Source organism: Asparagus officinalis, chromosome 5, assembly GCF_001876935.1.
Source record: "Asparagus officinalis chromosome 5, Aspof.V1, whole genome shotgun sequence".
NCBI lineage: Eukaryota > Viridiplantae > Streptophyta > Magnoliopsida > Asparagales > Asparagaceae > Asparagus > Asparagus officinalis.
Genome location: NC_033798.1, coordinates 72,546,114 through 72,562,216, shown reverse-complemented (window position 1 = coordinate 72,562,216; position 16,103 = coordinate 72,546,114). Strand labels below are relative to the sequence as shown.

Here is a 16,103-nt window from a genome sequence, read left to right as displayed (position 1 = left end):
CAAACCCTCAAAAAAAAAAAAAAAAAATTCCCTTCCTCTTTTTCTCTCTCTACCCAATTCAGAACCAAAAACCCCTCTTTTATCTCTCTCTCTCTCTCTCCAAACCCCCTCTCTCTCTCTCTCTCGATTCGATCTCTTCATCAATGGCCTCCTCTGATCACGACGTCGGAGTCGGCGGAAAATTCCGAAAGCGCCCCTTCCGACGAGCTCCGACGACCCCCTACGACCGCCCCCAACCAGCAACCAGAAGGGGAAACCCTAACCCTAACCCTAACTCTATTGGTAGCAACGACGGCTGGATATCTAAGATCGTTAATCCAGCTTCTAGAATCATCGCCGGAAGCGCCGCTAAGATTTTTTCCTCGGTTTTCCAGAAGAGACTCACTGCCCCACCTGCTCGATCCCCCCCAGGTGCGATATCTAGGGTTTTAGGGCTCTGGTCTGTTTTTCAATTTGATGGCGTAAAAAGTAGCTATTTTGTGATTGTGTACAGTTAAAATTGATTTCCCTCCAAACCCGCAAAGGAGATAGGCTTGTCTTTGTACATGGGATTGCAAAATCACTTCTTTTTTTTGCTGCAGCGTGACAATTTTCAATATTTGGGTTGTTTCAGTCCTTTACGTTTGACTGATATGGCTGCATAATCTAGTCCTCCGTACTAGAGTTTAGGATAAATCTAGTGTCATATACCATCTTGGTGAAAGTACAGTCTATTAGGCGTGCTGAGTTGTTTCTGCCCTTTTCATTGGCCGGATAGAGGTGTATATTCTAGTCCTCTGGATTAGATTTCTAGGTTCATTTCGTGTTGAACACATGGTTCGTGGGTGCATCAGAGGGAATGTGAGATGATTACTTATCCTTCATACACTAGTTGCACTACGGATATCATGGGCGTGACTGCATGCTGGGTGTGTTGTCCTCTTTTCCTTGAAGAAAGAAATGGAAATTGCATTGTGGCATCCTTGTGTCTAGTACAAAGCTTTGGCTTTCTGAAAACTATAGTCATCTTAACCATCAAAGTATCTCCGTCAAAATAAGATCAGGCATAGAGAATGACTATAAGTTAAGTAAGCAATGTTTTTAAAAAAGCGGTATGGGAGTCCTCCTAGGTGGCCGCTTAAGCCTAAGCGGTACTCAGGATGCGTGCACAAGTCTTGCAGTGTCTAAGAGAACATGGGTCATTTAAGCAGGCCACATCACCTTAAGAAAGGGTGCATTGCCCACTTTATCATAGTTACATGTGAAGAGAACAAGTCAAGTTAAAACAGACCAGTCAAATCTTTATAGAAATCTATCTTAGATAGAACAACAAGGATAGGATTTTGAATCTTCGGAAATTATTCTTCCTCTCTGAATATCTCCGCTTAACATTTCTTTTTGCTACTAGAGCCATAAATTTTTGCATCTTGAATACGACAAAAACAATTACCTTAGCAAATTAAAGTGATAAAATCTAACTTAGATAGAACAACGAGGATAAGATTTTGAATCTTCGGAAATTATTCTTCCTCTCTGAATATCTCTGCTTAACATTTCTTTTTGCTATTAGAGCCATAAATTTTTGCATCTTGAATACAACAAAAACAATTACCTTAGCAAATTAAAGTGATAAAAACACATCTACACGATGCCTGGCGCCCCCTCCTATGCTTTTGGGCCCTGGGCGCTAGGTCTGGTGTCCAAAGTGCGCCCATTGCTTTCTAAAACATTGTAAGTAAGTGCCATGAAATAGGTAACTAAATATTGTGGCTGTTGTCAACCCAGTATTGACCCTCTATTAATTATTGTCAAAGTTATAGCCATGGTATTATCAGGAAAAGAGGATCATACTATTGCCAATTGTCAGGAAGGTAATTTGTTAACTTTCTTCTTTTTATATTTTAGTTTCAGCTTTTGAGCGACATGGGCATACAAGTCAAATATGGAAAATGGATGTGATCACATTTAGACAAGTAGAAGAAATTTTTTTACATGTAGAATGCAGGTTCCTGGAAATGATAATTTGAATAAGTTTATTAAGTAATATACATAGTAAGAAAATTAAATGGATATAATACTCCATATGCCATACTGTACCCAAAAAAATCAAATGAGAAATAGACCTTGATAATACTAGACCATTTAAAATAATATGATGATCTAAACATGTTTAGTTGTTATAGAGGGATCCGGAGAAGGAAAAAACTTGGCTTAAAATTTAAATATATTTTATTCAACTTCTGTACAAAATATTACGCAAGAGTGTAACTAACCCAAGTTTATCTAGTAACCAAACAAGCATCATAATATCATATGATGAAGCAAAGAAACCGAAGAACAAAAGAGTGATAGAGAGAACGAGCATATAATGCGGGGTACACTGGACTAGAGGAAACTTACATTAGTGGTAGTGTTAACCAAATTTACTAAAATCTAGCAAGGGAGAAGTCAAAGAAGATGTCTTTTCTTGTTTGGTCCCTTTTTGATGCTTATTGGGAGATTTCAACAGGCTGGATTTTTGCTCAAACTCTTAAGACTTGCTAGTATTTTCCAACCTTCTTGCGGTGGTGGACGACAACCTTGTTTAAAGTTAATTACAATAGCAGTGCTTTATTCTATCGACCTTCTATATTCAGAGACAAGGCTGGATAATTCTTATGCGTTACTTTTTTGTTATGCTTAGAGTTATTCATCCTATAATTGTGAGGGTGACTTTGGTTTGAGTTTAACTTAGTCTGCACTAGATACCATATTGGAAATGGCATAAGTCTCCTGGGTACGTGGTCAAATATTGACCTTGTGAAACCTTCTAGCTTCCAACCTTTTTGAATTTGGGGTGGATATAAGCTTGAATCTCTTATATTATGTCCTTTTATTTTGTCTTTTAGTTATTTTTTAGCATACTATGTCAAGTTTCACTAGATATCGTCTATACTCAGTGTTTCAGCTTCCCATATACCCTGTTGGTATTATGATGCCTTACAGGCATAAGTTTGCTAATACAAAAATGAGGTAATAATCGTATACCATCTCCAACAATATAAAGAGCACCATGATAGTATCTGAAACATATTCAAGAACTTTTTAAACTTTGTGAGTCTGTGTCATAAGCTGTTGAATGTGATCACAATTACAAGTTACTTTATACTCGATGTTTATGTGATCATTGATCCATATTCAAGGGTTTTCTATAATCTGCAGTTTTATTTGGTAAGCTTGGCAATTTATTTCTTTGCTCCTTATTTTTCTCGTTCAAATTAAAATATGGATTTGATTATTCCATTATTCTTATTTTTAAAGTGACTTTGTGTGCAGAGGAAAACCTTCTTTCTGCGTGTGGAGCTCCTGAAACTGTATGTACTGTGAGATTTCTAATTCAATTATTTCTTATGTGCATATGTGATTCATTCCCTTTTATAAGATTGTCTTTGTTTGCTAACTATCATTAGATCCTGCGAGGAATGATTTTGTACATTAGGCATTTAAGACACAAAGGAGATTTTCATCCTTGTGTCGACGAGTTTTCTTCCGACTCAAAGTTAATGATGTTGACTTATTAAACTTTCTTAATGTTCTATTTTATTTCCTCCTGTAAACAGCTGATAACAGTCTTCACATAAACTATTCCTATTGCAAGAACTCGTTTCTAACATGCATATAACACCTTAAAGCTTTTCCCCAACAACTTCGCCTTTGGCTCTCCTGCTAAATGGTCATGTTCACTGTTCAAACTGATCATTAAGTGGTGTGATCTTAGGAAACATGCATTTAAGATTTACAGTTCACCTTCATGGAATGTGAAGGCAGTCCGGGTTTCATTTATACAATTCTGTTTCCTAGATGGTGCACATCCAGGAAAAGCAGTCGCATTAAATAATGCATATTTTAGATGAGAGCTTGTGAAATTATAATTTTACATGGGTGGTGTTTCAATCTTTTGAATTGAGTATGAGTAACTTCTTTCACTTGGTCGCCACATATCTTCTAGATGTAATGCTTTAATAATTATAAGCTGGTAATTGTATAAGTTCTGCAAGCTGTACCTCCTGATAAATGTATGAAACTGTATCATCTCGCGGAGAACCTTTTTGATAATGAACCAAGCTGAAGGCATGGTCGTGTTAATCGGATTGATATATGGTTCTTTTGGCTGTACGGGCTGTACGGTTGTATTTTAAATGCGTCTTTGTTCCAGTTGCTCTTTCCTTCGGTGTCTTCAACTGAAATCCCTTGGTTGGAGATTCTAAATGCATTAAGGATTATTTTAATTATTTGTATTCTAGACTTGAGAGATTTATATTCTAGAGTTGTAAAGGCTGTGTGCCTTACTTCATGTATCAGATGTTTTGTATTTTGAGACATGTTGAGATCTCCAGACTGATATTATTCATTTCAGACATTGACTATGTATTCCAGCTTATTTGGTTGATGAGAGGTATTAATCCGAGATCTATCATTTCATCATGTATTTATTGTAAAAACTTTCATAACTTTGAAGACCGGACAATATTTAGGTATCTGATGCTGTTCAGCTTTACCAAAGTTTTAAATATTCTTTTGTGTTCTGATCAAGATTCATGGATCTGAATCACCAAAATCAACATTGCTTTCCCTTTTATATTTGCGTAAGATATATTGTGTTCTTCTTTCAGCAAGTACAATACTCAAACAGAAGTTTCCCTTATTAGGATACACGTGCCTATCTGTAATTAATGACAGTCCTGGGGTCTAGGAACTTTGAAAAGTTTAGTGTTGAACTTTATTGTTGGTTGATCAAAGTTATTTTCTCTATGTCAGATGACCATCAAAATTGGTTCAGCTTATGAGCATAAAGACCTGAAGACAATGTGAAGATCTTGGGAGTGGAACAATGTGCAACACAAATTTTCTTTTTACCCTAGAACAATAAGAGGCATATCATATGACCTAGAAGATTAGGCAACTCCTTGATTGTCATGCCATTTAAGATCCTTTAGCATATGACACATCCTGGAAGAAATGAGAAGGATGATAATACTATTGCTATAGGTTGAATGGAGCAAAGATTGAGCTAGAAGTCGGACAGAAAACAATTCAAAAGTGAAGCCAGTTGTTTCCTCTTCCTAAAATATGATATAAATATTAAGTAGAAGAGTTTTGCAAGTTGCAGGTGTAGTTGCAGTTACAGATGTTTGTTTTGTTATTATCTTTCTTAACTTTGTTCTTAATCTTTTCCAAATTCAAAATAATAAAATATTTTAGAATAATTCTGAGTTATTGAACTGAGTTTGATGGATTTTGATTGCGTTCTTTCTTATTTTGTTCATGAAAGATGAAGACAATAATAAAAAATGGTAAAGGAAATAAGATTCAACGCTGTTAATAATTTATGATAACGTAGAAGAAAGTAGAAATATTGTTTAAATGCAAGTTTAATAAATAAGTTCGATGAATTTATCTGTCCAACTACAAAGTAATATTTTTTACACCATTTATAATACTAAAAACTAAAAGAAGACATTTATTAAATGTTTACATCAACTTTCACAATATTGAAAACTAAAAAGATGCATGAAAGATTAATGCAGTTACACTTGTAACTAGGTTGGAAGAACAATTTTTGCTCAAATTTGTGTAAGTCGTTGGCTGCTACTGAAGGATATTTGCAACGGCAGTTGCAATTGTCTAGTTGCACTGAAACAAACAATTTCAACTGCGTGAAAATGATCCAGTTGAAAGCTGAAGGATACTTGCAACTGCAGTTGCTATTACTATCGAGTTGCACTGCAACAAACAATTATAACTAGAAGAAAATGATCCAGTTGCAAGCTGCCAAACGGCCCCTATGTTGTTGCCTCTAGCTCTTGTAAATTAATATTTCTGTTCGAGATACCTTTGAATTAGTTATCTCCAGATAATTGGCATGAATGTTCATTTAGAATCCTTCAGCATAGCAACCATCTGCAAATTCATGCCCAGCCATATCACGGCTATCAAAATGATTCAGAGGTTCTTAACGGATCACATGATTTTGGGGGAGCAATTTTTTTCTCTTACCTTCATTAGTCCTGGCCATACTTTTCTTCTGTGTTTGCCATCATCTTTTGTCCTGGTTTCATATGCTTGTAGCTGTTTACTGTTATATGTTTTTCTTTTTTTGTCCCATTAGAATGTATGCTCAAGTTTTGGATGGAAAAGATTGACTGATATATGATCTATATATTTCAAATTTTTACAGATGCAGAAATTATCAGATAAAGCACCAGAGCAGGGTGTCCATATTGTACAGAATGCTGCAAATCTCTGTGACACTGACATAACCCAGCAAAAAGCACTTTCTGGGACAGATGGTTTTTTTGAACTTGAGCAGCGACTGAAGCAGAAAGTCTTCACAAGGAAAGTATTTTCTTCTTGGCTGCTTTCCAACTTACAGAAATGTTCATTTGTTTGCCATTTTTCGTTTAGTAAAAACTTTCCCGCTAGGTTCTGTTTAAGTTGTGGCTTACAGCATTTTCTTTTAGACATATAGCTTCAGGAATCCCCCTCTCTCTCTGATCATTCAACTTGTTCCTAGCAGAAGTTTAAATGGCTTGTCAATTATTTTGTTTTTTCTTTATACCTTTTTCCCCATTAGCTGTATTTGTGTCTAAATTTGATTATGTGGACAGTGAGACCCTATGCTCCAGAGATGGAGTAACCCTCTCCCATCTTTGTAGTTATTTAACTTATGCTTTCCAGTCATTATTTTCTACATTTCTAATAAAAGTTTGACATTGGACAGAGCAGAGGTTGACCGCCTGACAGATTTACTCCGTTCAAGAACCGTAGAACCAAGCACATCAAAACCAGCAGTTGATTTTCAGCACGAGGAAAAGGTGATTGTCAGAGACCAAGTACAGCACAACAAACAATCAATTATAGAACCAAGTACATCATCACATCCTGTAGTACGTAGTGAGCAAAAGGAAATGGAACATGAAGATGGAATGAAGTCCTCAAGTTTACATGGGAATATTATAGATCTGGCTGCTAATTTGCAGGTAAAAAGAAAGCTCTTTTAGTCATCTCTTCCATTATGTTTATGCGATCTTGAGTAACTCATCTTGTAAATATGTTAGCTAATTTTCCCATATCTTAAAACGATATGGTTTCTCTTGATTAATGATTTCATCAACACTATATATTAATGATTTCATTAACACTGTATATTCTAAAGCCCAAAAGTGATATCTAATGTCATCAGCAGCTGTGTGTATGTGGTGGATGATGAATGTTCCGTTTACTAAGGATTTCATTCTCTGTCATCTTGACTTTCTAAAATTGAAGACCGTTCCTTATCAACAAATCAAAAATTACGGATAGGCCTGACTTGTGGGTAGAAATTAGAATAGTCTTGAATCAGGGTCTGAATTTTAGGTATTATTTATTTATTATGTTATTTTAAACTGTATACTAGTGTGCACCCCGTGCAATGCAAGACCCCTTTTTTTATTTTTTCTACAGTAATTCTTTTTTAAATGCTACAGTTTTTTTCGTAAAATGTTGCATTAATTTTTTTTTGAAATGCTGCAGTATTTGCGCTACAATGATATTGCTACAATAATAACGTTACAACAATTTGCTGTAACATTTACTGTAGCATGATAAGTGAATCTTTTGATCCTCCTATAAGTATAGAGGAGTAGATTATATAATTGACGTATATTCTTTCGTAAGGTGAAACTGCTGTTCTGAGTTCCTCATCAGGCTCCTTTTCTTCTGAAGGTTCTGTTTGCTAGGAATCAAATATCAATTTAAAAACCAACAATGTATTCAATGTGGGTAGGGAAGTCTCTCGACTTTGTAAAGCTGGCTCCTTCTGCATTTAATGAGGTTTATTTATAAGTGATGGAGTATATGGAATTTCTTCTTACATTTTTGTGTAACTTCTACAAATGTCTGTAATCTTTCTTAAATTTCATTTTTTTCTATTCAAAAACTTTCTTTCTCGAGCAGTCCTAGTTATCGTTAATTATGTTTGTATCTTTTTAAAGACTGTATTTGGATTTCAGGTTCCTGAGGAAGAAGCCGTTACGCCGACAGAAATTGCTAAGGAATATATGGGCTCTAGACCTTCAAAAGTGTCTCCTTCCAGTTTGAATCTCCGGAGTCGCATACTTCAGGAAGATTCGCCTTCAGTAAAGAAACCATCTACAGATTTACTTGCTTCCACACCTTCTGTTCGTTTTTCTGAAATTTCAAAACACACTGTGAACGGCTATATTACTCCTAAAGCTCGTGGGAGATCAGCATTATACAGAATGTCTCGATCTCCATATTTTAAGGTCCATCAAACCACAAACACAATGGTATGTACCAGTAGCTATAATTTATTGAAGTTGATAGAAAGAGCTGTTATGAGTTTTTATTTTCATTTTATGGTATTTTAATTTAGGGTGGCAGCGCGGCCAGGGATGGCTTATCTAGCTCCTCAAGGTCATCTTCATTAGTACCACCAAGATTCCTTCTCTCCAGTGGCAAACAGGTATCTTCTCTTTTTGCTACTGTTATATTTTATTCTGTTTTAGCTACGTTATTTAGTTATTCATATCAATTAGTATTGCGCATCCCTTTTCATTTTTGTGAAATAGTGCGAAAATGGATCATCCTCACTTGACTCTTAAATAAAAAAAATAAAAAAACACTATTATTCTATTCGGCCTATGCTTGAAATGCTTTATCAGCTTGGTAACATTTATGATTTTGTATCATGTAAGCACATTTAGATGCAGGTATATCATATTTATTCTGCTTCTAGGTCTAAATTTTGGCACTTTGTAGCAGTTACTTCCCATCATAAGTTTTCATACTTTATGCTTTAATGTGCGCATTTTTATGCGGTAAATGTGCTATAGCGGAAGGCCATAAGGGTTAGAAAAGGAGATAACAGGAAGGCCTTAGCCTTCACGTGCAAACTATTTAAATCATATCATTTATCATCACTCTTTTCACTTCATCCATAATGTAGGCTATTGAGTGTAGAACCAAATTCATATTTTGGGTCTCAAACATCACATACTTGCTTCTTTAGAGACTCAAAATATTGCATACTGATTAGTTTACATATCCCAGTTAGCTAACAGCAAAGTAGCAGTAGACATAGCCAGTACTCTCTTAACATAATTTAGGACTCCTCAATAGGGAATTAAACCACCGTAGTAAATAACAAATTTAATTTAGGAATCTGCAACTTTTGAATTTGCATTTGGCTTTGGCTGCATCAAGGACAAGATTGCTCTGCCATCGGCTATGTTGGGGGAGGACTGATATGCTCTTTGGCATGAGGAATCATCATTTTCTTTGTTTCAATCTAACTTTTGATTCCGAAACTGAGATTAAATATCCATCTGCCAAATAATCATCTATACTACTATATAAAAAACCAAGAAGGTGTAGTGCAAATTTGAAGGAATGGAGGACATGTCCTCCTTCCCAATTGTAACTTAAATTACAATGAATGATTTTCCCGCTTTTTTTTCCATTCTCTTTCTTAACATTCTATGTAATTCAATTTCATGAAAATAAAATTGGATCCAACATAATTGAATACTTTTTGTATTTTAGGTTATAAAAAGTACAAAGAGAAATTTATATATATATATATATATATATAGAGAGAGAGAGAGAGAGAGAGAGAGAGAGAGAGATTAATGAGTATCCTTGTCATAGGAGGGGATTTCCTCCTTGACGCCTATGTGGCACAATCCCCTCCATTCTCATAATTCTCATAAGGCTAAAATACCAAATTGGTATATTTATACGAACGTTTTTGCCAGTTTGGTATTTTTAAAAACTCCAGCGACGACAAGGCATTAAAGCTCGTACTTTTTTTATCAAAATAATGCACTTTTCTCAAAACTCTTGGTGAAAAATTTTGTATTTAACCTCCTTATCTCCCAAAATTATTAAATTTGTGCCCTCTCTCTCTCCTCCTCCTCCTCCTCTCCCATTCCCCTCTCCCTCCAGCGCACCATCGTCCTCCTCCTCTCCTCCGTCCTCATCTCCCTCCTCTGGGTCAACCACGGCCCCCTCATCCCCTCCCTCCTCCTCCTCATACGCTGAAAATGGCAGCTGCTGAAAGAACAGAGAATTCAAAGGTTGTTCAGCATTTTTGTGATCGGTTAATGGAAGCCTAAATAATTAGGAACAAAATGAGGAAACTCCAAACAACATATGTAGTTAGCTATTCAAGATTATGTTAGGATCTCTTTATTTAATTATTATTATTATTATTATTATTATTTGATCAATATAACTCAATCTATAACTAAGTAAATGCCATTTGCTAGACAAGATCAATAAAACTCTCACTCATCAGAATACCTCTACTCATTCCATAACTTAGGGGGAATATCATTCCTGTACAAAATTGTAAGCAGCGAAAACTTAATTCTCTTGATGACCATCTCGGGAGTAGAAGCTCTATTTGTTTGATGCCTAACATTCCTCTCCAGCCAAACTCCATAGCAGAGGCAGATAAATTCAACCTTCTGACAAGCAGCGTAGTTCTTCCTGGGCATCCTTTGAGTAAATGAGGGAAACAATAAATTCCACCTACAACTCCTCATCCTGAATCCAATCCAACACATAATGTGATTCCACTTCAGCCGAGAAAACACAATCAAAGAACACAATCAAAGAAAACAAAATCCTTGGAGAAGAACGCTGGAGAATTGGTGGCTGAGGATGGAATCAAGAGGAGGGAGATGAGGACGGAGGAGAGGAGGAGGAGGACGATGGTGCGCTAGAGGGAGAGGGGAATGAGAGAGGAGAGAGAGGGCACAAATTTAATAATTTTGGGAGATAAGGGGATTAAATGTAAAATTTCTCGCCGGAGTTTTGAGAAAAGTGCCTTATTGACAAAAAGTACGAGCTTTAATGCCTTGTCGTCGCCGGAGTTTTTAAAAATACCAAACTGGCAAAAGCGTTCGTATAAATATACCAATTTGATATTTTAGCCTAAGTAGGAGAGGGTATGAGTTGGTAGGGATTTGTGCCTACTTTATGAGGATGGTGGGGATTGTGTCACATAAGCGACAAGGAGGAAAATCTCCTCCTATGACAAGGATACTCATTAATCTCATATATATATATATATATATATATAATATATATATTATATATAGTATATATATATACAATTATAGTTAATAAGTCCTAAAAGTAGGAGAGGAGTGTGATTTTGGTAGGGATTGTGGGCCTATTTTTATGAGGATGGTGGGGATTGGTGGGGCCACATAGGCGACAAGGAGAAATCTCCTCCTATGACAAGGATAACCCATTAATCTCATATATATATATATATATATATATATATATATATATATATATATATATATATATATATATATATATATATATATATATTATATATATATATATATATATATATATAAACCGAGGTTCTATGCATATATTTATTGCGTTAATTGCAGATGAGACTCCGGTAGCAGTAGCCTAATTGCTGATAGACCTACTGTAGTTTTATTGTTGCGGTTGGCCTCCTGATTGACCGGGGGTTTGTCTGCACTCATAGAACTACAGGTGGATTCACAATTAATTTATACTAATATAGTACTGGGGCAATATAGTACTGGGGGTTTGTCTGCACTCATAGAACTACAGGTGGATTCACAATTAATTTATACTAATATATAAAAAAAAGAGCATAGTATAGTAGGAAGGCCATTCAGTTTGTATTCATTCCCTCCTTTCTTGTCTCCTTTCTGATTGTTTCGCTTCTTCGCGCAAGCGCTTGGTGCGCCCGAGGATTAAAAAAATTAGTGGAGGATTTCAAGGTCCAGTAATGAGCGTAAAAAAAGATAATTTCTCTTAGAAATTAGTTGGGAACCCCTCCCCCCCCCCCCCCCCCACAAAAAAAAAAGTAAAAATAAAAAAATTCGGACCACAAAACAACCAAATAAAATCTTTTAAATGCAAGCTCCATATTAAAATAAAATTATTTTTCTAATTTAATAATACAAAGCATTCACACAGGACAAATTTCTAGTAAAAAGAATGTTCATGGAGGTGATTTCAAGCTGAAATAATGGACTGAACTTAGCAATCAGTGGCGTAGTTAGGATTATTTTTTGCCCTGGGCGAAAAATAAAGATGGTCTACGAGTATGTCACGAGGGAGAGGAGGGAGGCACGGGAGAGAGGAGGGCTGGGGATTGTTGAGATGGAGGTCCTGGAAGAGGAGGGAGAGGAGGTTGGATCTGCGGGAGAGGGAGGTTTGCCCTGGGCAGCTGCCCAGGGCAAGCAAGCTCTGGCTATGCCACTGTTAGCAATAGCAAATGGAAGCTTGTGAATTGCCTGTAAATTTTTTTGAATTTTCACTCTGCTCTATGAGGGGAAAAACTCATCCAACAGTCCAGTATTTATTCACCAGATGGTGTGGGTTAATATGATCTCCATTCTTCCATATGCTAGATTGCATATATGTTATCTGTTTTCTGGTTTTATTGTCATTTTAGGCGTATCATCCGCAAGTGTATCTACATTAGAATACTTTGAGCTTTTTATTTGGATAAAAATGAAATTGTGCTGTAGTTGAGTTTTACCTGGAAATTTGTGATTGGTTTATTTATATAATGAAAGAGCTTAATGTTATGCTTGAGCTTGTTTTTTAAAGCTAAATAATTGAGGTCGGAGTGGGCTAACATGGAGCTCAGCTATAGTTCATATGTGGTGAACTTGTTGCAGCTAGCTACTCTTAAGCCTTGTTGGATGTGAATTTCTCGTTTTTGACTCTACTATCATTGGGCTTTTCAATTGGTTTTAGTTTTAATGCTTTAACACATGCATACTCATCCGCTTATTACTTTGTTGTACGCTTTCTGTTAGGGCCTATTCCTAATCCTGTTTCAATAATAACCAAACAACAGCAAAACTGCATCTAAAATGTTGTCGGACTATAATGTTGGTCATTAATCTGTTGTCCTTACAAAGAAGCTGTTGTAAATGCTGCATTTTAGGCTGAGGCTAACATTTAAAATTTTTATATCATCTCCAGTTTACCTGGGAACATTTTACTGTTCCGTTAGAAAGCATGTTGTTAGTTGTACTACTCCCCATACTTATTTCCCTTTCAAGAACCTGTATCAACTAAACTTTAATGACCTCAGATGTCTTTTAGTTTTCCTTAGTCACTGAGCTTCTTCTCTGTCACTATCAAAGTCTGATTTGTGGAGCTATTTTTATTTTGTCTTACAGGTATTGAAAAGGGAGAATTCAGTGTTGGATAATGACTCTGAAACATTTGGTACCGTACGTAGGGTACGCCAGAAGTCCGATTTGATGTCTCCTAGTGAGAGATATGCCCCTCCTCCTGGTAATCATTTTCGTTCCCTCACAACATTACTTGATCTAAGATTTTAATCAAAGATTGCATCTTCATCTGAGGTGGGAGAAATCCTTTGCAGGTGTTGCTCCTGTCCCTCCCCAGTCAACTGAGATGGCGAGGAAAATCTTTCAAGAGCTTGACAAACTTGTTCATTCTTCAAGAGAAAAATTGTCTGAAACAAAAGGTATTTGTCAGAGATGGATAACCATCTTAGTTAACTTGTTATTCGTCTAATCATGTATAGTTAGTCAGGAAATCAAGGATTGTAGATCATCATTTAAGTTTTTAAATGTGCAAGGTAGTGGTAATTTGGATGCATCAAGTGACTCTCCTCCACCAAGCCTGAGAAATTCTATCTCACTGGAGCAGGGCAGAACTAGAGATAACACACCATCAGATAAAGCTGTGTCAGCTATGATTCCTTTGCGAAGAGAATCAGTTTCTCCAATGAGTGTGCCTGAGGTAAATATCTATGTTTCATCACATTTTCCAAGAGAAAATAACCTAGGTTAGATCAGCTGTTGTAGTTGTACTATTCGTCATGCTGATTATTGTGATCTTCAAATTAATTATGCATGTATCTTTATTATTGTAGGAATCTTCAGAGTTGGGTGCTACCAAGTACAACGTGGAAAGTGCTTCTAGAGTTCCCATTATTGGAAATGATAAACTATTGGGGAAGTCCTCAGCATATCCATCTGAAAAAACCACACCTGCTTCAAGTTCTATGTTAGAAGGGCAGGCAGATGGCAAAACTTTTGATAGGACTGCTCCTGTAGAAGTATCCCAGTCATCTCCAACACCAAGAACACAACCTCCATTTACGGACAGATCAGTTACAAATAAAGAAATATCTGCATCTGCATCTGCATCTAAATGGTTTCCAGAAGAGTTGTCTACCGCAACTGCTATTTCTAGATCTGCGAGTCTGAAAGCTGGTGCAAGGTTAGTCAAGTACTGGAGCCGGAAGTTAGCATTTATTAAATATTTTATATGCATTTTCCCTGCAAGTCAATGGATGCTTCAAAGGTATTTTATTGAAGTACTTGATTGGCTTGTTTTTGCAGCGTTAACACTACAGTAGGTGTAATGGAAAGTTCAGCTTCAGATAAAGGGAGTAAAACTCAGAATGCTGATGATTTGTGCACGTCATTTGGAAATGGTACTTCCTCAGGCACATCAACATCAACATCAACATCAACTAGCTCTGCCTTATTTGTAATTCCAGCTTCTGGTCCAAGCCAGAGCAATGGCACTCTAACGTCCTTCTCTTCCTTTCCGGTTTCTGCTGGCTCATCTGCAGGATATTCTAGCAACACCAGCACCATCCCCTGTTCTAGCACTCCATCAGTATCAACTCCAGTGAATGGTGTCTTGACACTTCGTGCTTCAGCACAATCCAGCAGCCCAAGCTCAACATTTGCTCAAAACAATTTCTCAAACTCGAGCTCTCATTTTGGTGGAACAGCTGGATCTACATTTGGTGCTCAACCCCAATCTGGAAGTGGACCCACGAGCTTTCAATGTGGTTCCTTTTCTTCAGGACCGACATTTGGGTTAAATGCCTCTTCTTCACTCGAATCAGCAAGCAAACCTTTTGGTTCGCATGCTACTTTTTCTTCCAGCTCTGCCAGTATTCCTTCCTTTGCAGCAACAGCTTCTACCAGCTTGTTCAACTCTAATTCTCAGCCGTCCTTACCATCCAACTTAGCTTCTACATCTTTACAATCCACGGGTTTTCCATTTGGAACGGCATCTTTCACTACAGGCAATACATCAGCTTCTCCAATGCAAGGTGCTGGTTTTAATTCGGGATCTCCAGGAAATGATCGGATGAACGTTGAGGATTCAATGGTTGATGATGTCAACGGAGCAGCTGCTCCTTCAGTCCCTATATTTGGCCAAACAGCCAACTCACTGCCGACTCCAACTTTACAGTTTGGAGTTCCAGCTGCTCCATCAGGACCACCGACCTTTCAGTTTGGCAACAATCAGAGTTCTAGTGTTCCTCAGAATACCTCAGTCTTTCAGTTTGGTAGCAATCAGAGTTCTACTGCTCCTCAGAACCCTTCACCGTTTCAAACACCTACCAGTTTCGAGTTTTCCGCTGGAGGAAGCTTTTCCTTGGGTAGTGGTGCTGGAGACAAGCCTGGCTTTTCCTTAGGAAGTGGTGCTGGAGACAAGTCTGGCCGGAGAATTATCAGAGTAAAACGAGATAAGCGAAAAAAATAGAGCGCGGGCTATATTATGCGATGGCATTGAGTAACTAGGCAAATTAGTCATTTGTTGTCATTTCCCCCGCCCCCTTTTCTTGTTTAGGGGTTTTATTATTCTTTCAATTTTGGCTTCCTGTCCAAAGAAGTTTGTATTTATGTTGGTGTTTATTAAGAACCGCCAATGCATAATGCTTTTTGAATGTACGCCTCCCCTGTAGTATTAAAGAAAGTTGCCCCTTGATTTTGGTGTATTAAGAACGGACAATGCCTAATGCTCTTTCAATACAACCGAATTCGAGAAGTTAACGAATTTTACGAGGAAACCCTCTCGCGCGATGGCTCGGTTTTTGATGTGCTCCTGTTAGTGACGGCTTGAAAGATTGTGAATAGATGGTGAGGGTAATTCTGTATCCGCTTGAATCAAAGTCAAAACATATGGTATGCATATAGTTTTTGGTGTACATATGCGTATAGTTTTTGGTGTACATATGCAGTCAAAACATATGTTACGTGTTTTAATCCTGGTAGAAGATCTTTGGACAA

The 16,103-nt window shown here is 37.0% G+C and overlaps 1 protein-coding gene across 2 annotated transcripts; it reads left to right on the top strand.

Moving 5' to 3' along the window:
- Nucleotides 50–15,801, top strand: LOC109843861 (nuclear pore complex protein NUP1-like). Of its 2 annotated transcripts, XM_020412821.1 has the most exons (12): nt 50–411; nt 3,295–3,332; nt 6,197–6,354; nt 6,740–6,998; nt 8,010–8,306; nt 8,393–8,482; nt 13,215–13,332; nt 13,424–13,528; nt 13,643–13,806; nt 13,940–14,289; nt 14,412–14,506; nt 14,648–15,801. In XM_020412821.1, the coding sequence occupies exons 1-12, from the start codon at nt 144–146 to the stop codon at nt 15,574–15,576; spliced, it is 2,871 nt and encodes a 956-aa protein (XP_020268410.1). In that variant the 5' UTR covers nt 50–143; the 3' UTR covers nt 15,577–15,801. The 2 variants fall into 2 exon arrangements, with proteins under 2 accessions (XP_020268410.1, XP_020268409.1); XM_020412820.1 differs by having other exon boundaries at nt 14,412–15,801.